Genomic DNA, 24,436 nt, shown 5'->3' with positions numbered 1-24,436 from the left:
CACTTTGGAAATCAGTCTGGCAGTACGTCAGAAAATTGGACATAGCATTACCTGAGGATCCGCTATATCACTCCTGGGCATATACCCAGAAGATGCTCTAACATATAACAAGGACATATGCTCCACTATGTTCATAGCAGCCTTGTTTATAATAGCCAGAAGCTGGAAAGAACCCAGATGTCCTTCAACAGAGGAATGGATGCAGAAAATGTGGTACATTTACACAATGGTGTATTACTCAGCTATTAAAAACAATGAATTCGAGAAATTCTTAGGTAAATGGATGGAACTAGAAAATACCATCCTTAGTGAGGTAACCCAATCATAAAAGTATACACATGGTATTCACTCACTGATTATTGGATATTAGCCCAGAAGCTTGAAATATCCAACGTTCAACTGACAGACCACATGAAGCTCATGAAGAGGGAAGACCAAGTGGGGGCACTTCAGTCCTTCTTAGAAGGAGTTACAAAATCCTCAAGGGAGCAAATATGGAGACAACTATGGTACAGAAACTGAAGGAAGAGCCGTCTGGAGACTGTTCCACCTGAGTATCCATCCCATGTGCAGTCACCAAAGGTAGTCGCTGATGTGGATGTCAGGAAGTGCATGCTGACAGGAGCTTGATATAGCTGTTTCCTTAGAGGTCTGCCAGAGTTTGACATATTCAGAGATGGATGCTCACAGCTAACCATTGAACTGATCAAGGGGTTCCCAATGGAGGAGTTACAGTGATGGCTGTAGGGGCTAAAAGAGTTTGTGGTCCCTTGAGGAGGGAAATAACACCAACCAACCAGAGCTCCCAGGGTCAAAATCACCAGCCTGGAAGCACTTAGGGAGGCATCCATGGCTCCATCTGTATATGTAAGGGAGGATGGTCCTGTTAGGTATAGGTGGAGAGGAGATCCTTGGTCCTGTGAAGGCTGGATGCAGTGTGTGGGGGAATTTGAGAGTGAGGAGGTAGGAGTGGGGGGGAATGTAGGGGCACATCCACAGAGAAGCAGGAGGAGGGGCGATGGGATTGGGGGTTTCAGGGTGGAGGGCGGGAAATGGGGTAAGGGGATAGCATCTGAAATGTAAGTAAAATATCCAATAAAAATAATAATAATAAAAAATATAAACTTTAGAATATTTGAAGCCCAAATTTTTACTTTTTATTATCTATTAAAATATTTATTGTAGAAAAAGAAATACATGTTGGAAACATGCATTAGGAATGCTGTAAAATTATATGGAAAATATAATACTCTTACAAAATTAACTAATTGACTCCAGTCAGCCACCATTCAATCAGTCTACACCAAAGTTCACAGCAGGTGAATAAAATGATAGTGACTAAAGTCACTGACTAGAGTAAACCGGTTTGTTCTCTTGTGAAGTAAGTTACAGATCACTGAATGAAATTAAAAGTTACTGACCTATCTTATCTAAATCCATATAAATATTCCCCAGTTACAGTGAAGTATACTCAGTTGTAATTCCATCAATATTAATTAACACTGCTTAATTCTGAAAGTTAAATGTAAATATCTTATAGCTTCACATGCTCATGCAAATATTTTAAGAAAATTGTTGATGCTCAAGAAAATATAACAAGGCTGTTGAAATTATTAGTATAGTTATAGTCAGTGTGGATTATTACAAAACTCAGATCCTATGGCAGGCATTGTACTAAATCCTGGAAGCTGCTCTAGTGGATATTACTTCAACGCGTCAGAGGGCATGCCATGTCCACATTACACAGACTGAAACCTGTGCCGTGACAAGTTTATCCTTCCAAGGTTGGATGAGGGGCACTTCCCCTGCCCTTTGTCTACCCTTCACTTCCCCTCTGGTCTCCTGGCTCTCTCTTCTCCCCTCCCCCTTCCCCTCACATGGCCTGGCTCTCAGTCATGCTCACTCTGACTCTCCCAGATGTCTCTTTCTCTATGTTCTCCTTCATCTACAATGAATCCTTTCCACCACCAAAAAACATAGAAATAAAAAAAACTACTCTAATTGAAATCAAAGCCAAGCCTGCCTAACCTCTGCCCTGCTGCTTCATTCTGTGATTCTGAATTAAAATCCCACCACTGTCAGCATGTCTCCTGATAACGGAAAGCTTAGAGGACCCCTATGAATACTGACTAAGATGAGAGACGCGGAATAATCAGATGAGAGTCACATACACTGGAACCATCCGATTTCTTACACCAGCATTATTCTAATACTGTTTACTATATTCTAGAGTACAATTTTCTGCAGCAATGTTTAACTCTGAAACATTTACTCTATTTTACTTCAGTTTTTGACTAGGTATATTAGATATACAAAACCTAAAAGAGCTCTATTTGCATATGTGCCAAACAGCATTCTATAATTTTATAGTTAATATATACATTAATATCTTTGCCACCTGGCATAGTTATTTAGGGGTTTCCATTTCAAATGGAATATTGGGTTGATATAACTCAGTTTAGAGCATTTGACTAGCATGCATAAGGGCTTCAGTTTGATCCCCAACATCTCAAACCAAGACAAACTAGTTTTCCCTAAAACATACACATTTACATGTACTAACACACTTTACTATATCAAAACAAAAAGATACTTTTTTGTAATGTATATATTATATTTCCAAGTTTCATACTAAAACTTAAAGCAATTATTTTAATACTGACATAAATATAGGCACGATAAACAGTTCAAGCATATTCACTGCATGTAGGATTCAAACTTTTCTCACCAGGTTATTGCCAATGTCTTTCATGTAAAACTATTATTATAGACTACCAGAAAATAACTGTGTGTGTGTGTGTGTGTGTGTGTGTGTGTGTGTGTGTAGCTTACATGTATATGGGCATGCATAAAACGTGTGTGTTTTCAAGTGTACATGTATATAAGTATGCAAGGTTGTATGTGCGTCCACAAACGTTCCCGTGTTTGAGTATGCATGGATATGTGTGTACAGATGTATAAGTTCACAGATGTACATGTGCATTAGTGTACCTGGATATATGTGTTTGCAGGTGTACATCTGCATGAGTGGCTGTGGTGTATTTGCAGGATTACACATCTGTTTTCAGGTGTACATAGGTATGAGTGTGCATACATATTTGTGTGTTTGCACTTGCACATATATATAATTGCATGGACGTGTGTGTGTTTGCAGGTGCATATGTGTATGAGTGTGCATGGACATGTGCACATTTGTATAAAGGCCAGAGAACCACCTTTAGTGTCCTAAACCAACAATGAGCTGGAACTTGTCAGGTAGATTAAGCTGGCAAGGTGATTAGTACAAGAAATCTGACCTCCTCTGCCTCCTCAGCGTTAGGATCACAAGGGCACATTGCCTCCTCTGGCTTTTATTCGTGGAGTCTGAGGACTGGAATCAGAGCCTCTTATTTGCAAGGTCATCACTTTACCTTCTATCCTGGAAACTTCTTTAAAATACATGGAAAATGAGTTTGCAGGAACAAATGACAATATTTTAGAATTCTTGAATGTGTGTGTGCGAGTGTGTGTGTGTGTGTTTCCAGGTTACATGTATAATGGGTCTGCATACAATGTGTGAGTTTCAGGTGTACATGTACATAAGTATGCAAGGTTGCATGTGCGTCCACAATTGTTCACAATAAGATATCTCCTAAATTGGCATCGGTATAAAGAGCTATATTTGTTTTGTTGATAAATCTGTAAAGTAATATAGAGCCAAATCCAAGAAAGTTTATTACATACCTTTAAGCCCAGCATTGCTCCTGAGTCTCGAGGTACACTCCCATCTTTTAAGCGTTTATTTAATAAAATACGACCAATTAGGCGATCTCCATCTTTGGATGGCTGCCAGGTCACAGGGTGCTGACATACAATATCAACAATAAGAAAAATTAATTTTATAACCAATTACCATGCTTGAACATTATCTTAAACTTCATAATTCTAAAGTATTATGATTACACAAACCAGTTTACATTCCAAATCACTAACTTGAGAGTTTACTACATTAGTTTTATAAGCCCAATTTTATGAATTCACGGTTTTCTTTTAAATCCAATCATAGCAAATCCTCAGTTATCTATCACAATACTAAAACATAATAGCTCTGAGATTTTCTTTAAAACATGTGATAGCTCAACTTTCTAAAGTCTCATTAAAACCTCACAGGCATAAAGGATAGAGACAGTAAAAATCTACTTAATTGATCCCATTAAAAAGTGACAATTTCTTCTTCAAACACTTTCGGACAGTTTTGAAATATTCTCACACTAGTAAAAGTTAAAGGGGGAATATTAAAACATGAAATCTAAACTCACAATGAACATGAAAATTCACAAAACTACATAATTCTCCACTAACTTTCCAACTGAATTTGCATAGTAGAAACAGGATGTACTTAAATATGAACAGATTATATTTCCCACATCATTAAATTTTATTGATTTTCTGAATAGGGTTTTGCTACATAGACCAACCTGCCCTTGACCTCACTATGGAGCCTATGCTGCTCTTTAAGCCTGTAAGTATTTACTTGCTTTTGCAGCAATGACATAAAGGCCACCACACCGGGAAAAAGGCTACTGGTTGTCTTAGATCTTTTAATCTATTCATTAAATTTCTTTTAATAGGCAATTCAAAGACAATTATAGTTAAATAACAATAATATTACCACCTTATTTCTTTGTTGGATTCAGAATTATGTCTTTATAAATGACAAAGCATTTCATTGTGAATAACATGATAAGCCACAAAGTAAATGATTTGTGTAATCATAGTAATTCCATAGTTACCTAAAGTAGCATGCATAATTCCATGCAAAATTTAGCAGGCAAAAGACAAGTTCCAGGCAATCACATCTATATGGTAAAAGATTATTTTTTGCTATACTAAAAGCAAATAAAATAATAAATATCGAAGCAGATGGTAATGGATCTACTACTAGTTAATACTACATCAGAACGCTACAACAGTAAAACGAAAGAACAAAACGACAGTGAAAGGGAAAAAAGAAAAACAACATTTTCTGTACAACACACCCAATTCTCTCCCTTTTGCCTGGGATTCAGACAACTAATAATTTGATATTTCATCCCAAGGAAAATATATGTAAGTATTAAAATAAGCCAATCCAAAAATATTTATTTATTGTTTATAACAACATCGCAAAATTCTCTTATTCAACTGTATACAAAACATCCCTTTGTTCCTAAGGTTTCTTGTCATTTCCTTAGTTTTAGGTATGCTGTCAATCAACAAGAACAGCAAAGGAAGCAAAAGGCTTTTTGGCTTGGTTGTTTAGTTGTTTTGTTTTTCTTTTCTGCACCTTAAGAGAATGCTACATTGACTCTTGAAATGCCCTGGTCTTTATTATGTCCTGTTTGAATGAGTGACAGAGAGCAAACAAAGGAAGACCGAATGAGCAGGTTAGAAGGCAAGCTCCACAGTCTCAGTACCTTATCACTACGGCTATGCTCCTCGTTAAGAGTTGTGCTACTACAGGTATCTACCCCAGAATCCTTAATCTGAGGCTCAGACCATTCCAAATCCTCTTCCAAAGAGTGGCCACCAAAGTACATCATTTTCTTTTGTCTCTCAGACCTGGTGTTAGAATCCGACAAAACTCCCTGCTCACTAGTTTTTCTTTTTCCCTTTTGACTGTCCCCTACAAGTGTGAGATAAAACAAAAAAGATACAAAAAAAGAAAACATGCAAAGGTGTAAATAAAAAGGAGAGTGAGATGGAAACGGGAACTAAGTAGTAAGGCCCCACACGTCTCACCAAAGACATTGGGGATGCCTCACTGCTATGCCAAGACGTATGCTCCAACCAGCTGTACTCCATGTCTCCTGGGAGCCGGGCAGGCAAGAATGCAATAAAGGAGACAATGGGAAAGGACAGACAGAGAAATTATAAACATTGTAAACTATGGGATCCTGTCTGCTTTCAAGAACTTTATCTGTAGTACTCATTAGATACCAGGAAAAGGCTATGATTTCAAATAGAATTCATAAAATGTAAAATATAAGGCTTTTGTAGTCTAGACAAATGTACAGAACAAAAGCCTTGCCAGAGTTTTTAAAAACAGAATATTTTTTGCTAATAATAAGCAAAACAAAAGTAGAAATAAAGATGGTTGGATAAGCTGATTAACACAAAAACGACTCCGCTATGTCTGGTTTTGAGCTAATTTGGTTTTCCACGCTGGTCTACAGCACGAGGGTTTTCTTCAAAAGGGTGGTGAACAATTGAAAACTAAGCCGTGGCCCAGCAATAACTACTATCCTCAAGCCAAAGACTTAAATATGGTGCCTGAGATGAAGGGTGACAATCTTTTTAATGATGACGACTCTTCACATTTTAAGTGGTTAAAAAAAAAACAACAAATTTTCTGTGAGAATGACCAAAAGTATCATTCTATTTCTGTCAGTAGGAAGGAAGAGTGAAAACAATAAATTTTAATTATATAACATGAATTATTTACTATTTCATTAATGCAGTCTATCTCTTAAGAAATTACACTGTTGCAGCTTTGGTAGACAATGTACATGATGGCAACTTGGAAAACTCTATTTTCCACACTTAATTGTTTTAAAAAAGATTTCTTTTCAGTCTACAAATGTACATATTTTAAACACTATTATTGTTTTCATTCATTTGCACATATTTACATTTACCTTCCATTTGTTCTATATTGTGCTAATCGCTAACATAGAGGCCAACGCAGAAACATGTTTACAACGTGTGAGAAAAGACACGACAAATTAGTGTCAGAGGAGACGACAAAAAACTATGAGAAAACCTGAAATCGAACTCGAGAGTCACCAAACAGTCACAGTAATGCTATTTGAGATGGAAACTGAAAGACGTGAAAGTGGGAAGGAAAAAGAAAAAGATAGATATATGGAAAAGCAAAGAGCATTCTGGTCAGATAGATATTGTAATATATATATATATATATCTCACTACCAACACCAAAGAAGCAGGAGCAGAGGCATGCCAGCAAGCCTAAAAAGAACCGAGGCTGGAGGATGCTGTGCTCCGTGGGAACGGTGACGGCTCACAGGAGCGCCTGCATGGATCATTTTATTTCATACTGAAGATTACCTTTGTCAAACACTAAGGGAAACCTGACAGAACCTGACTTACACTTTCAAAAACTGAATCTAAATTCTATAATCAGGGTTAGAAGAAACCAAAAGCTAAAGGTGTTTTCAATAACCACTAGGAAAGATAAAGGTGACTATAACCTATACAAAGGTAATGACATTAACTACCAAAAGAAAAAAGAGAGCTGTGAAACTTCACTCATCAACATAGTGAGTAGCCAAGCTAACGTCCAGATCTCTGGCTAAAGCAGCAGAATAAGGAAAGACAACTTCTGAGAAGACAAAAATATACAGGAAGAACCTTTTTTTTGTTAGAGAAGATATGGTAGTAAGTTATTTTATAGACTCTGAAATATTATTGACTATGAACTTTATAGTAAAATTATTTTTAAACATCTATCTTGGAAGTTTTGGAATATATTAAACAGTGGTTGACCTGTATATATTTAAAGGTCTATAAGTTATTCAAATGGGAATATCAGCAATAAAGACATTTAAAGTGCCCAGAGAAGTAGCTGCAGAGTCTGAAAACACATTAGAAATCATGCACTGGGTATCACTCTAGATTTAGTAAATCAAAAAATATTGGTGAGGTCTAGAAATCTGTTTTAAAAGGATTTTCAAACAATTATGTTTAATGTATAAATAATGTTTTAATGTATGCAGTTCATATCTAACGTATGGATAATGTTTTGACATGGTAACGTGATGCCATAGGCTACAAATGTGTTGGAGCACATTGACAGCCATCCTAAAACACATACACATACAGCCCAGAGATGGGGGACAACTATCTCTTAAAATTTGTTTGTGAAAACCAATATAACTGTGTTATCTAATACACACAGAATAAAATGTATAGAAAGAGCTCTTTACCCATGGGGCAGAAAAGTGCTTCTCAAATAATTTCATAAACACAGATTAAAATTAGAATTCCAGTACTGTATACTGGTAGATGGGGATAAGCAGTCTGTTGTATATTTATGCCCCTGTATGGGACTACACAAGAGCCTCAAAGTGTATATACATTAGAAAATGTGTTATTGTTTTCAGGATACATAATTGTTCCATAAGAAAGCATCTATATGTTTGCTGGCTAAGAAGATAAATAGTTAAGCCTATACATTAAAAGCCATGAAGATTAGAGAAACCATTCAGTTTACAATCTCTCTCTTCCCTGATTTCAAAGGACATGATGGTCAGAAATAAGGCCTAAACTCTATAAAGTAGATTAGCACTGTATACTATTTGAAAACAAAGTAAAAACATCCTATTAGTGAAAAGGGGGTGGGGGGAGGTGAGAGAGTACAATGTGCCTGGCATTGAATACCATTGGTTAACATTGTAAAAACTAATGTCATTTTGAAAATTAAATAAAATACTGACCATCAAACATATAGAAAAATGTTTAACCTATCACAGTTAACAGTATGTAGACATCAGTAGGCATTCCTTAATATTAACTCTAGTCTGACTCCAAAGGGCAAAACTAAGGTAATCAGCTATGCTTCTGAGAACACTATGAAAGCATATTCATGAGTCTAGAGCAAGAACTGTTAAAAGAAACACAATAACCAAATGGGTCATTTTACTGGAAAAACATCTGATATTTAACGAAGCAGATGGATAGGCTCTACCACCACGGGAAGGACAGAGCAATGATGCAATGTCTTTGAATGTAGCAAAAAAAATCACTGTATGACAAACAGAGACAGACTAAAGAATTATAGAAGATAAGCAGGTCTGGGGGTCAGTAATAAAGATCCTCAGACAGCCATACTTAAAGCATGAAAAGAAAAAGTGGATGAGTTGAAAAAGTCCTAGAAGGTAAAAGCAGAAAAAGGCTTATGCTAGAAAGATGGCAGCCTACAGTCAAGATGTTACATATATGTTTAAAGTAGAAGAATAAAAAACCAGGGTAAAAAATAAAAACTAAATATTATAACACACCAAAAAAGTATAGGAAGTAGAAAAGAATTATACTGAATGATAGCAAATGTTGAATCAGAACTAGGGAGGATACAGGGAGCCACATAACACAGTAGTTTTTAATTGTCAAACCAATGGCCTGGGACCCCTGTGGTTGAATTAGGGAAAGGCTGGAAGAAGCTGAAGAGCAGGGTGACCCCATAGGAAAACCAGCAGTCTTAACTAACCTGAACCTCTGAATCTCTCCAACACCAAGCCTCCAACCAGGCAGCATACACCAGCTGATATGAGGTACAGCAGAGGACTGCCTGGTCTGGCCTCAGTGAGAAAAGAAGGGCCTAACCCTAGAGAGACTTGAGGCCCTAGGGAGTGGGGAGGTATGGTGGGGTGAGGGCAAGGGGTAGGAGGTGGGGACATCCTCTTGGATAGAGTGGAGATGAGGAATGGGATGAATTTTGGGAGGGCAGACCAGGAGGCAGGTAACAACTGAAATGTAAAAAATTAAAATTAATAATAAAAAAGTCAGCCTAAATACGATGAAATTATCATTCACGAAAGAACAACATTCTCAGAGAAAAGGAGGCTAAGTGGGCGTGTCACCAGCAGACCTACTCTAAAGGAATGGCTCAAAGAAGACTAGCTAAGAACACAGAGAGAAAGAAAGACAAGAAGCCTATGATATTAGAGATATTAGGAATTTGAAACAAGTAAGTAAAAATATGGATAAATACAATCAAATTTTGTTTTCTTGAGTTTTATAAATCAGCATTGGAAGTCCAAGATATACAATATTTAATTTTTGATTTTCAACACAAATACAAAAATATTTAAGAAGAGGTAGACAAACATAAGAGTGAAAAGTTTCTACATTTATCTCTAACTTGTTAACTATAAATGCTAGTAGTTTGTAAATGTACACATGAAATATATTAGCTAAAACAATCAATTAGAAAAAACATGAAAGAAAAACAAAATATAATTTAAAAAAATTTCAAATAAGTCACAGAAATACAAGAAAAAAATCAGAAACAAAAAAAATACAAATGGAAAAAATAAAAGAAAGTGAAAACAATACATTTAACTATGGACATGGGAATGCCTAGCAAAATACTCATAAATAAAATTCACAAAGAAAGAAACAGTCTATAACCAAGTAAAGTTTGTATCAGGAACACAAAGTACACTTAGGTGTTTGAAAAATCAATGTATACAAGTCAAGGAAGAAAAACAAATGATCCTAACAATTTATTTATTGATAGGGAAAATATATTTCTAAAGCTTAAGAATGATGAACAGATGGGATTTGATCAAAGTAAATACAACATGAAACCAAAAGTTAAGGTGTTCAACAGCAAAGGTTGCTCTATAAATAGAAAAACTCACCAGAGAAAATACCTTTATTTATGTAATTCCAAAACTGAAATAACTAAAACATTCTACAACAGGTAACAGCTAAACAAACTGACGTGGAGAGATCACAGGATGCTACCTAATAATTACTTGAACAAGGAGACTATTGAATGAGGAGGGGAGGAAACTACTGACATCTGAAACATGTTGAAAGGCAATAATGCTAAATGGAAAAAGGAATCTCTCTCTCTCTCTTTTTTTTTAATGAGTCAAATGCTTTATTGAAGAGAGGTGATGCAGTTTGCCCAGGCTTCTGGCTTGCTTCACTTTAAAAGAAGAGAAAAACAGAGCTTCTTAAGCCAAGTGGTGGTGCTGGTTTCTTACATCATGTGATCTAGCAGAGAGTTGTCCATCATTATGAAGTACCTGAAACTCCCTGTTGTAGTTAGGGTTTTATTGCTGTGAAGACACCATGATCATGGCAACTCTTAGAAAGAAAACATTTAACTGGGGTTGGCCTATAGTTCAGAGGATTAGTCTGTTGTCACCATGGCAGGAAGTACAGTGCTGGAGAAGAAGCTGAGCGTTCTACATCGGGATCAGCAGGCAGCAGGAAGACAGAGTGAACTACTGGGCCTGGCTTGAGTTTCTGAAACCTCAATGCCCACCCCTGGTGACACACTTCCTCCAACAAAGCCACACAAGTCCTAATAGTGTCACTCTCTGTGAGCCCGTGGGGGCCATGGAAAAAGGAATCTCAAAGTGTCATTACAAGAATGTTTTATGGATGAAATTACATGTATATTGTGTTTTGACGTTCTTAGCGGCTGGCACAGGTAAGAATGATATGGATTAATGTGATGTCTCTCTAGTGGGACAGCATTAGAGTGATCACTGTAGGACAATCCACAATCCAGATTTGTTAGTGGAAGATTTCAAAACTAAACAAAAAAGTCTGTAAGTTTTAAATTTCTAAGTTATACAACAAATCAAAGTGATTAGTGAGAGGCACTGCATTACATATATTACGGAATTATGGATATATTATTTTATTATTAGAAGTGAGAATTGCTAATGACACGTTTTGCTAAACTTATATATTATTCTCTATAGATATGTATATAATTATAAATGGTATAATATAGAGTTAGGTCCTGTCTGTGGGTACAGGACTCCACTAAGACTTTTGGGACCTATCCATGACAGGTAAGGAGAAAAGCACTGCAGACACAGGGCTTCACTGTTTCTTCCTTTGGATACAAGTTGTCAAGCTGGAGGAAAACTAGTGCAGGGCACACGGGCTCTCAAGTGTTCCACGCCAGCAACTTCCTCCATGCCAATGGTTACCTCAATGGAAAAGTTAAACTAAGATTTTGCTGTCTTGTAGACAGCCCTCACCCAATCGCTGGAAGTGCCTGTTGAAATGATACAGTGCGTATCCACAAGCTGTGGAGTAGACGGAAGGTCTGGTTAGGAAGTTACATTGAAAGCATGCCAGATTGTGAATTAGTATGCTAGCCAATAGTTTTGTTAGTGTGAAAATGATCTAGCTATGAGTAATCAAAGGATTGAAACCTTATACTAAGATTTTTTTCATTCATTTACCTTTCTAGAAAATACAAACTAGCCAATTGTTTGTGTTTTAAACACTGAGAGAAAAAGTGTGATTATCTTACTTACAATGATTTTTCTTATAATCATTAAACTAAGGCAATAGCTTACAAAATATTATATCACTGGTTGTAATTAAGTTAATAAAATTTTAAATGTAAGTCATGTAGTGCACTAAGGCATTCTTCAGCAGCATTATTTTTAAAATAATAATGTTACAGAAATTATAGCATGCTATGCCAGGGTTTCATAATGGGGCTAGAATATCTATGTTAAAGTATTGATATGACTCTGTTCTCTATCAGTTTTGTGGTTTAGCAAATCATTTAGCACATTGGGTCTCATTTTTCATTTACTTATATAAGAAATTAATTGTTACATCATGCAGATTGTTGAGAGGTTGAAATAGGGTAATAATGATAAACATTCATTGAAAACTATAGTTCTGTCAATGTTGATGGTATTATCTTCCTCATGGAACAAAGTCAGCATGCCCTCCCTTCCACCTCAGCTCTCAGGTTAGGACTTTATTCTCTTTAATTTCTCAGGATAAACAATGGAATTTCCCAATACATGGTCCATACAACTTAGGTTTCACAAAATGTTAATGGGCTTCATTCATTTAAAAGGTTCCAGGCAAGAGAAGATTGGAATCCTCTACATTTATTGCAGTTAAATAGATTTCTTGACTGCAGAGTTGAGTTCCTTCTTTCTTCAGGTAGCAAAGGCAAAATGCCTCTCTGGAAGTGTCACAAAACATGATTTTCATACTTTAACTAAAACACATAAGCCTTCTGATGCTGTGTCTCAAGCACAGTATTTTGAGAATTACTGCTAAAACTTTTCTGTAGAATCAAGTTAGCACATGGGGAAACTCCCACATAAACCAAGCAATACATAGTTCTTGCAGGAGATATTAAAAACGGCATTCATTTGAAACACTATTCCACGCTATTGCACCCAGGCTACTGGACATAGGAAGACAAATAAGTGGCTTTGATATTCCCTACTCCATGGTCTTCCACACTTTCATGGGACTTGTGAATTGCTCTTAAGGTGGCAGGGTTTCACTGTGTCTCATCAAGTTGCTGTTTAAGTTGCTTGTAGATGTTGGCTTTGCTGGCTCACTAATAATTAAGTAGCTGTTATGGAACGCCTATGTGGGAAGGACCTGCAAGGTGACTTTAGATATTCTGATCAACAGTTAAGAGCAGTAGCCACTGCATTATACACCATTAGAATGGGAAAAATGTTACCCATTAAATGATGACAAATGTGTAATGTCAAGAGGAATATTTGAGGGTGGGGCTTGAGAGATTGCTCAGCAGTTAAAATCACTGGCTGCTCTTCTAGAGGACCTGGGTTGATTGATGCCCAGCACTCACATGGTTCTCAAAGGTGACTGTAACTCTGGTTCCAGAAAATCCGTGCCCCTTTCTGTTTTCAGTATTTACCAAACACACATGTGTTGCACAGACATAACAACAGAAAAACACCAATACACATAAAGTCACAATTTACAAAGACAGACATAACACCAGGAAAACACCAATACACATAAAGTCACAAGTTACAAAGACAGACATAACACCAGACAAGTACTAATACACATAAAGTCACATTTTAAAAGTATTTTCATAATAAATATTGGACTTGATTTCATATATACTTTTAAAAAATATGATACAGTAATTTCGTAATGCTGCCTAATAAAAGAGCAGCGTAACTATGTGTGTATGTGTGTGTCTGTTCAAAGGTGAGAGTCCTGTATTAACACTACAGCTGATATAAGTACTTAGCTTAAAATTATTTGCCAACAAAATTAATACACATGGCAATAAGTCTTTGATTTCTAAAAGTATTTCTCTTATATAGGTCTTTAGAAAATAAGTATCCATAAATTAGAAAAATCTCGTTATTAAAATTTCCACAAAGAGTTTTAAGCATGTCTACATGGTTTAGACATCTTTATATGCTTAATGACCTCAGGTATCATAAATTAATGCTTTCTTTAATTTATTAATATATGCTGACCTTTTAGTAGCTTATGTTTTATGAATATATAGTCAATCCACTGCAGACTTTAAAAACTGTGAGATTGTACAAAGTATACATTTCACAGTTGATAATGAGGCCTAAACCGAGGCTAATATTAAGCTAACACCCATTGTATTTGATTTGTATGTTTAAAAACACTTGCTTCTTTCTGAAAGACCTGGTCTACAAAATATAAAATCTTTCCACCTTTATTAACATTACTTTAAATAAAAGGTAAAATATATTTTGCTTAGTTTTAAAACCCTAATAAATAAAACAAGCATTTTACAATTTATTGTTTAGGAAATTACCATAGGCATGAGTTACCAATTTTGCTAACCTAATATCTACTCAAAAATTTTTCAGGTAAACCAAAAAAAGGCCTTTAATAAACATCTAAAAATCAGTAGCATAAGTCCAGGAAAGAAACCTAAATCACTCCATACTGAAATAAGTGCTTCAAAAGGGTATCCTTGTGCGTTAGGAGAATGATTAATGATATAACTATAAAATGAAGTTGAAAATATGCCACATTATGATTAAAATATATTTAATAAAAAAGTATAGAATCAACATCAATCAAACACTAGTCCAAAGCTTGACTCCAGGTATAAATGAGAGTGACAGGAAACCTTAGCACCACGTAAGTCACAAAGTTCTCACAGAAGGCTAGGTGGCCAGTCATCCACAGGTGAAATAGCTCTTTGTATCACTAGACTTCGAACACAAAAACAAATACCTAAGATTGAAAATATTTTTGATTGTGGCTGCCACAAGCACATATTGACCTATGTCCTTGTCATTGTTCACCATAAAATAGTATAACACTCTGTAAATACACGTACATTCTATGTTTCAAGATTTAAGAGGCACAGGATGATATGGACAGGTTATATGCAAATACTGTCACTCTAGATTTTTTTAAAAATAAGTATTTGCATATTAGGGTGTCTGGTGGGGAGTGTCCTAGAATAACTCCTTGGAAAAAATCAAGGGATGAGTATGCAAGTTTACGTGGTCAAACTACAGAACATGCTTACACACATGGATGCACAGACTTACACAAACACATATACTAAGCATGCTGCTGAATCACTGTCCTTATCTGTGAATAACCCTGGTATTTTCTGCTCTGCTCCATTATTTCAATTTTTTAAACAATAGATCTTAGTTGTGAGCATCTAAATAAGGAGAATTGAGACAGGGAAGTGGAAGACAAGCAGTGGAGGGAGAGAATGAAGGTCTGGATTCTGCTCTTAAAAGGATAATTGGCAATACTTAGCCATATTTGTGGTTGTCACAGTGGCCTGGAGTGCGATTGGGACCTAGGAGGCAGAGACTAGGGATGCTATGAAACACTTCAGTGCATGAGACCATCTCATATAACACACAACTATCTAGGACCAACAATTGATGGGGATGATTACAGAAGGAAATAAAAAAATAAAAAGTACATTATAAAGTTTATGAAAAAAATTCAAACTTTAAAAGCATTAAATGGATAAATTCAGGGACACTATGGCAAAAGCATTAAAGACTTGTTTCAATCAGCTTATAATTACTTAGATGAATACAAATACGGCAGGTAATATTTTTAAAATTCTCAAAGGTAAATATCTCACATTAAACTAAAATAAAAGATAAGTGTTCTAAAACAAATGGTGCACAGAAAAATTAGAGTATAGAATCAATGACTCTCCTGAAGTCTATGTATCTAGGAATTTCATTCTTAATTTCTTGAGGTGAGAAAGAATGCTATTTACCTCTACATTCTCCACTGGATCCAATCCAACACCTTCTAAATAATAGGCACGGAAAAAGTTCTTGGCAGAAAAATGAGAAATAGATGCTTTACATTTACTGAAGCATTGAATTATAGCTCAAATTACACCTCACCAATTAGAAACAATGTATCCTTCTTAAACAGCAATCAGGAGTTTTAACACAGGGCAGATCCTGTAAGAGGTAAAACCAACACAATCCACATAACCATAATTATGTATTTATCCAAAACACTGGAGAACCATCTTGTAGAATTATTGACTTCTACAGAACATTAAATAAGTAATCTAAAAATGATCAGAATACCTACTACTTGTTAACTACCGTGTGTGTGTGTGTGTGTGTGTATGTGTTTATATAGTTTTGTTTGGTTTCTTCAGTAACCGAATTACAAAAAAATGCTATTGTTAAGGACATAGACTTAAGTATGTGTGTGTGTGTGTGTGTGTGTGTGTGTGTGTTTGTGCGTGCGCACGCGCGCACATGTAAGTTTAGTGCCACCAGAGGCCAGAAGAGGGCATCAGATATCCTAGAACTGGATTTACAAATGATTGTCAGCCTCATAGGTGCTGGGAACTGACTGAGGAGATTCTCTGAAGGAACTGCTGAGACATCTCTCCAGCCCCTACCTAGAGTGTTCTAAAAGGCAGAACAAGATTGTTTATATATTCAGTGAATGGCAAACCCATGACTGAATATCTTAGGCTGAGAAAGAGAGGCTTTTCCTCTTAAACCTCCCTTTCACTTTTAAATAAATAAACAAACACACAAAAGTTATTGTTAGCATCACAATAAAATATAAGAAAAATAAAAACGATTATAAATTAGTGAAATTCTATGTATTCAAAACGGTGACATCTAAGCAGCAAATTAATGTCAAAAGCATCAATGCCCTAATAATGTCTCTAAGACATTATTAAATAAAGGAAGAGAGCGAAGAGAGGGAGGGAGGGAAGGAGGGAGGGAGGGAGGGAGGGAAGACAAATAGACCAGCTAAAAGGAAAGCAAACTTAAAAAAAAAATTAAAGCTTGTTTGAGCTGAAAGATGAGCTTTTATTATTAAAATAGCAAGACTATCTTCTACATTGTAGACACATACTCAGGATTGAGAAGTTTTCTGTAATGATATAGTCTATACTACATATTCATTATTAGATAAAAACATTTTAAATTAGGCTACTTGGTTCAAATTTGCCTTGTAAAGATCTGAGGTCAGTGTATTTAAAAAAAAAAAGGACAGAAAACAAAGACAATGGCAAGACTGATTGTGATGTAAAATACTTTCTCTGGAATTATTTATGTTAGAAAAGACAAAAGGATGATTATCTGTGAAAGTTTCATTGATCTTTATCAGAACAACATCTCAAAAGTGTCTAAGAAAAACGTGTGTGTTCAGAGGCTGCTGATAAAATTAATTATGAGGGGAAAATGCACTGTACTAGGTAAACACCAAGAATGGCTATGGATTAGAAGGTAAGACTGTGTTTATAAATTGCTTCTAGATTTGAGACCTTTTCACAAATAAAAATGTTACTATAATGATGCAAAGTCACGCTAGGATACAAGCATCCTCTCTAAAATCTCCAGGCTCAGGAGCTACCCTTTCTTCTTGCTACTCTATTACAACTGAAGAACTATCCAACAGGAAAAATTACAGTATTTATATATCTTCCTCCAAATTTCAAAGTATGATTGTGCCTAGGGAGTATATATTAGCAAAAACTGATCTCTATAATTATTAGATAGACAACAAGTAGCAACCTTGTAACCGTGTAGGCACTAGGAGTTCAAGTTAGAGAAAAATAAGCATGTGAGTGACATTTAGTTTCTTTCTACATAAGATGTGTGTTGTACTTGTGCCCAGCATTTCATGTGTGAGTGTAACAAACACATAAATGTATGGGAGTTTTTAATGTCATTAATTTAGAACCTTAGGACAAAAAATACCACTACAAGGCTACCACATAGAAATCTTTCGGGCATTACAATGATACAACTCTATGAGTTTTTTAAAAATATAATCTTGTTCTATAAATGAAGGCATTATTTTAGCAAAGGATACATAAATTATCTAACAGATATAATATAAAACAAACCACCTAAAATTACTATTAGTTTTGATCTATTAGTATCATAATATATACCCCAATAAAATGTAAAAAATTACCATTAGTAAATATGCTTAAAGACTATTTCTTTAACAAATAAAATTTCTACATGTTCTTTAAAAATTGATGAAGATACACAGTTCTCTTTTAGAAGCTATATTTCTACCAACTCCGTATTCTCATAGTTCACAACTGGAGTACAGCTATGACCTAAGGAGTTTGTATCTAAATTGTTTCATTGTATGTGTATTTCTCTGATCCATTTACTTAAAATTTTATGTCCTCTTTTGTATGGTAGTGACATTAGATATTACTAATCATGACTTTTAAAAATATACTATATTAAATTCTACTGATACCTAATAAGTTTTTGGTCAAGCTACACTTGCAATTATTTTTATTTTGTTAGTATATGGTCAAGAGAATTATTCTTCACAATTCTTAGCTATTGTTTTTACAGCTATTAACTTTATAAAATAATGTATTGTAAGAATCCTATTGCTACTTTGGCCATTAGTAACTTTATTACACTTTTTGGCACATTTCATTACAGTATTTAGTCTTCCTATGTAGGAATAAAAAAATAAACCTCTATTCATAGTTTCCTTTGTTATGAGGGAAACATTTTATCATTTTTCCTGCAAGTATCATCATGCCCTGATAATTATATTTTTGATTCCATTACTCTGGGTTTTATTTAAGAACAACTTCCCATTTGTATTTTCTATTAGGTACCTATGCTATGGAATAAATCACTATATTAATTTTAATCTGCATGACTTCCTGAATTCTTCTGCTTATTACTGGTAATTATTATAACAAAGAAAAGGACTGCCTACCAAACACGACAAACTGGGAGGAAGGAGAAGGGGGGGGCTGACATGAAGAATTCATGTCATATACTCACCAGTCTGATATACTTTACCATCTAGCAAAATAAACTCCAGAAAAAAACAAAGGTCAATGGTTAAAAATAATTTTAAGAAGAAACTATATAGGTAACTACTTAATATATTTGAAGATGAATAAGAAGTATCTAAGGATGAGCATAATCAGAATAAAATTCAACAAAGAAAATTGTACCTGTACTAAGCATGCTATTCCCAAATGATCAAAAAAATTAATAGACAAGCACCTAAATGGAAATAAATTTAATGAATTAACAGTTAAATGAGGCAAAATCCTATTTTTAAAACAATTTTATAAATTGATAAGAGAAAACTAGTAAAAACTAAGAAGGAAGTGAACAGAAAGAATAAAGGAATGAATGATGATGCAAAGGAGACTGAATGTTACACAGTCATATCACAATAAAACTATGCAACTTTCAGACCATGAGTTACAGTATTTTTATGGCCTTTTCAATAGACAGAAAAATGGTGCTATAAAATAAAAAATTCAAGCATTTGTGATAAGAGTGAAAAAAATGTTAAGACCCTTTCTGGAAAGCAACTCTGAAATATGAATTAAAGGAATATATGTCCAAACTTCAGACATGCACACACACACACACACACACACAATCAGATATGTAGGCAAAAATTATACATAAAGAATAAGCATTTAAAAAAGCTTTTATACCTTAAAGAAATATATTTGGTTAATGGTGATATATTCCTATGATAGAACAACAGTGCAGTCACTTAAATTTCTAAAGAATATTAAATGACTTGAAAGTAAGCTTACAATGATAGCAACTGAAAGGGGATACAAAGCTATCTACAGTGTGATGTTAAATGTATAAATCTGAAAACCCTACATTGAGAGAAAGGGTTGAAGCCTATGTATAACAGCAGTTCTTTCTCAGGAAAGGGATATAGTGGGATTTCTTTCTTTAAAATACCTGAGCAATGTTTCCAATGTTCTATTGTAAACATATTCCTAGTTTTACAGAGAAATGTAAAAATTTTTATTTTTAAAACTAGAATTGTTAAGTATGTGTAAATATGCTATGCTATCTAAGGATACAGGAAGCCTCAGTAAAAAAAGCAAGAAAGCAATCTTTAAAGTAGTGTTTGTTTCTATACAAGGATAAAAAACGTTTTGTAATAAAGAATTTTCCTAACATGCCCAACACCTTTAAAATACTTGAAACACAAACGGGAGCAACCAGTGAGTGTTCACTGAGAAGTTTATGAGTGAAAGAAAGCACATGGACCGTGAGCAGGAGAGCTTACCTTTCTCACTCACGCTCTCGCTTTCGAGCTCCACGTCGTCACAGCTCGTATACTCGGGTGTGGATGCCAACTCCTCCTCTGAGCTGCTCAGTGAAACCTGGCGCATTTTACCTCCTTTCTTGGATTTATGAGGCCTTGGTGGGGGTGGCCTCACTGACTCGGACTGGTCTGAACTCAAAGAATCATTCCTTAACATGGTTTCCATTTTTTCTCGCTTCGTTTTCCTCACTGCAGAGCTGGGATCTAAGTGGTGTTGTTTCCGTAGGGAGTCAGCACGCCTCATGTCTGGTCTATCAAGTGGTATAGGGCTCCTCCGAGGGGTAGGAGGACTATGATTTGTGGTCCTTTGTGGATAAGAACTTTGTCCCTGAGCCTCTCGAGTTCTTTCCATTGAATACGATCGTTGGTTTTCCATTGCAGCTCTACGTTCAGATACAGATCTTTGCCTTGATGGTCTATCCATCCTTAGCAGAGAAATTCTGGAATCTTCTAGTTCAGCATTTGCCAAAGAAACATCACTGTGCCTTCTCTCATGTCTTGCCCGGGACACTTCAGCATGGATCCGCATTTGTTCTTCATAGGGTTGTGGCTTTACCGGATACCGGGCCAAATTTGGATCACTTCTGTAGCGTGCCTGGTACTCCTCCTCCTGCCTCCTTTGTCTTTCATACTCCTCTCTGCTCTCCACATCCTCGTCATCTACAAGATACTCTTTGGAATGTCTATGGCCTCTTCTGTTAGAATCTCTATAATTTAAATGATCAGGTTCTTCATAAAATTGAGGTTCACGTTGAGATCGTCTATCAGCATAATCTGATGGAGATCTCGGCATTGTGCTATCTGAAGGAGCATACTGTGAGTATTCCTCTCTTTCTTCACTTTGGTCGTACCTTCGATTTTGATCCCTGGACACTGATGGACTTCTTTTTCTAGAAACCAAAGAAAGAGAGTATGAGAAGACATTTTTAAAAATTAGACTTCACTGATTCATTGCCAGATGGACGGATAAATTCAAGTAGATCTTTAGGTCTTTTTTCCCATAAAATACATAGTTTAAAAATAGTATAATATTATATAATACATAGATTGCTATATAACACCATGTGTGTGTGGGTGCCTGTGGATACACATGTGTCATGAAAATACAAGCTATATACCATTCAATTTACTTTTGATATTATTTTTATACAAATGACTAAAGGAAAAAAATAATAAGAATATTATACTGTAGTTACTGGTTCAGAATTTCTCAGTTACAGTTATTTCACCTTGACAAAATGCTAATTTTGGAGCATCTGTATTTTCAATTAAGAGATATGGATTACACACCTTGACTCAGATTATTCTAACAAATATATATCTGGTAAGTACTAATGTTGCACACTGAAGTATAAATGAGAAACACATAAAAGGACGAAAGATTGTCCCAGATAAGAAGGCTAAACCTAAATCCTCTCCCAGTTTCTCAGGAACTGAGGAACTGCACTCTTATAACATTTATTCCAAAGCTTCATCAAGTTAATTTGCTTAAATAAAAGGTTTCCAAAAGAATATTTAAAATTATGCTTAGTATTATAGAACTCTTTAAAAAGACAATTTTATTCCTATCTTGAACAAACAACATGAAAATAAGTATAAAGTAAAAATAGTGAGACTTAACAGATGACTCTAACTACAAACAATAAATAAGAAAAGTTAACATTCAATGATAGAATTAAGTTCCACGGGAAAAATCATTAATATACAGTCCCTGACTAAAATTCTGAGTATTTTTTTAAAATCATTCTATAGGAAACATAAATTCAAGATTGAACTAGAAATCGTTTTGTTGTAAAGATTATTCAATATGTCAGACGCACTGAAGCAGATATACATGCTAATTTCTATTGAACAAAGTAGAAATGGAATAGTGGGTGACAATTTAAATTGGGAGGACAATTATCCCTGCTGCTTAAAATAAAACTTGAAGTACAGTATACTTTAATGTTCAAACTCTACCAGAAGCCAGATAAAATTCCATTATAGGACTCTTGAAAATAATCCACTATCAGTTACTCTAACATATTAAACAATATTGTGACAAGAAAATAACTACAAAGTACATCATGAATTATTTCACATATATATTCGCTTTAGATCTACTCACCCATTTCTCACTATTAACCCAAATAGGCCAAAATTCTTATTCTTGTTTATCATATTAAAGTAATCTTAACCCATTAATAAAAATCACGTTTGAAAGATCCTATATTCTATTTACCAAGTAACACTTCTGTCATTGCTTAGAATTTCTAATAAGGTCGAATAACTATCTGGTCTATTTCTAAATATTCTTCTTGTGTAATGCACCAGATGTTCCATTATAAATGCTTATCTGACTATGCAAAATAATTTGAGTAAGAAAACACATCAACTACCTATTGAAAACTTCATGTCTGCAAAATCATGGTGATTGATGAGAAAACTCCAAAAAAAAAAAACCTTTTTTTCAAATATGTTACTGTTCTAATATATAATATCAGTTTTAGTCTATATATTGCTAATTAATTCTTCTTGCTTTTATTATAATTCTCATTGTCTATGTTATGTGATTTGTGTTAATGATACCACATATAATACTGAACATATTTACCAATTAACCATCAAATTTTTAAAAATACAGCAATAGATGTTTGAAAACATTTATAAAGACAATGAAAGAACACATGAATAGATAAATTTTAATATTTGCATAATTTTGCTCTTAACTAATGATATATGAAACTTTAGGAATCTCAATGACACTGAAAGTCATTCTATACATTTGAATTTTGCATTACTGCAACTTAGCACTAGCTATTTATTCCAATACAAGTTCTTACGGTAAGATCATTTAAAAACAGCCATGTTAGAAATAAATATATATTGAACCATATTAAAATCCAAAAATCATAAAAGCAACCACATTCTTATTACATTTAGTAACTGTCATTTTAAGAATGAAAGACTATATAGATAACATTCAAAGATTTAAAAATCCAAAAAGATACTTCCATCTTTTTAAATGGTTTGTGAAACATGAACCCTGCAAAACTGAATGAAAGGAACACTTCATGATTAAATTTTTTAGTGTTAACTATATAGTTCAGATATAATTTTGCTCAAAAAAGTAAAAACTCAAAGCTTTTAAACTACAGCACATCAAGAATTCAAACACAGTATATGATCATGTGGAATATGCCACATACACATGCCATGCCTATAGTTACTTTTTAAAAAGCTTAGCAAAACAAGTTATACTTGTAAAAAGCATGAAAATATTTTTACACATAACAATTAATATTTAGCATTTTTATTTTTACCTTTGTTCAACCAATGCACATCTGTCGAGCACGAAGCATCACACTGATGAAAATCCATCACCATTATGCCAGGCAGTGCTTTCTCTTAATCCTTCTAACCCTCGCAAAATCACAGGAGCCATCCTTAATCAGATGATCTGAAAGACTTTCTCTGTTTGTAATCATTTTATTACAAACTCAACTACTGAAAGTTACACATAACACAGCATCCATTGCAGGAGGAAGGACGCAATATTTTAGGGACAGGCCTGTTAAGGCATGGCTATTTTTAATGTTGTTACTGTGTGGCTGTATATAGCCACAGCCACAAAGCCAGGTCAAGCAAGAATGTACTCGAAGGAGGATTATGGTACTTAGCTGATTAGGGCCTCACAACACTGAAACGAACACAATCCGGATCCAAGGCATTGCTGGACACTATAGCTAAGAGTGCCAGCTTTATGAAACACTTTCCCTATAGAAATCACACTTTTATAAATGACTATTCAATATCATTATAATTGATTAGTAATTCTGCTGTTCAGCTCTTGTCATAAAAAATATATCAGTCCAATTCTGTAACTTCTCCTTAAGAGTTAAGTAAATTTTTAATCCAAAAGGACAATGTTTCTCCCAAAGCTCAAAAAGAAACAGGTTTTGTGAAAATTCATTTAAAAAAAATATGCACCATGAACTAAAAACTTGGTTAGATACTTAGTATAAATCCAATTTTCCACATTTAATATATAACTTCAACAGTTCCATCTCATTGCTTGAAATCTGTCACCCCAAAAAATAAAGATTAAAAACAGTACAGCTTCAAAACCTAATTATAATCAAAACTCAAATTACCAAAAAGTTAATATTATTTTTTGAAAATCCGTATCTAAGTCATTTCAAATAACGTATATAAAATGAATATATATTCTTATAACCATATATGTTCATAATATGTTTACACTATGTTCATATATATGAATGAATGAATGAATGAATGAATGAATGAGGCAAGTTTTGAGGTATGAGCGAAAAGA

The 24,436-nt window shown here is 34.6% G+C and overlaps 1 protein-coding gene across 1 annotated transcript in view; it reads right to left on the bottom strand.

Moving 5' to 3' along the window:
* Positions 1 to 24,436, bottom strand: part of Rims2 (regulating synaptic membrane exocytosis 2) — a 463,872-nt gene that overhangs the window by 224,164 nt on the left and 215,272 nt on the right. Inside the window, exons 7-10 of the mRNA XM_028767117.1 lie at positions 20,083 to 21,011; positions 5,436 to 5,644; positions 3,724 to 3,843; positions 2,952 to 3,058 (exon numbers count right to left, since the gene is read on the bottom strand). Of these exons, the coding sequence (XP_028622950.1) occupies positions 2,952 to 3,058; positions 3,724 to 3,843; positions 5,436 to 5,644; positions 20,083 to 21,011 (1,365 nt within the window). The remainder of the gene's footprint in view (positions 1 to 2,951; positions 3,059 to 3,723; positions 3,844 to 5,435; positions 5,645 to 20,082; positions 21,012 to 24,436) is intronic.

This window comes from Grammomys surdaster, unplaced genomic scaffold, assembly GCF_004785775.1.
Source record: "Grammomys surdaster isolate TR1022 unplaced genomic scaffold, NIH_TR_1.0 63, whole genome shotgun sequence".
Lineage (NCBI taxonomy): Eukaryota > Metazoa > Chordata > Mammalia > Rodentia > Muridae > Grammomys > Grammomys surdaster.
Note: the sequence above shows the minus strand (reverse complement) of the source record. Positions and strands in the feature narration are given on the sequence as shown.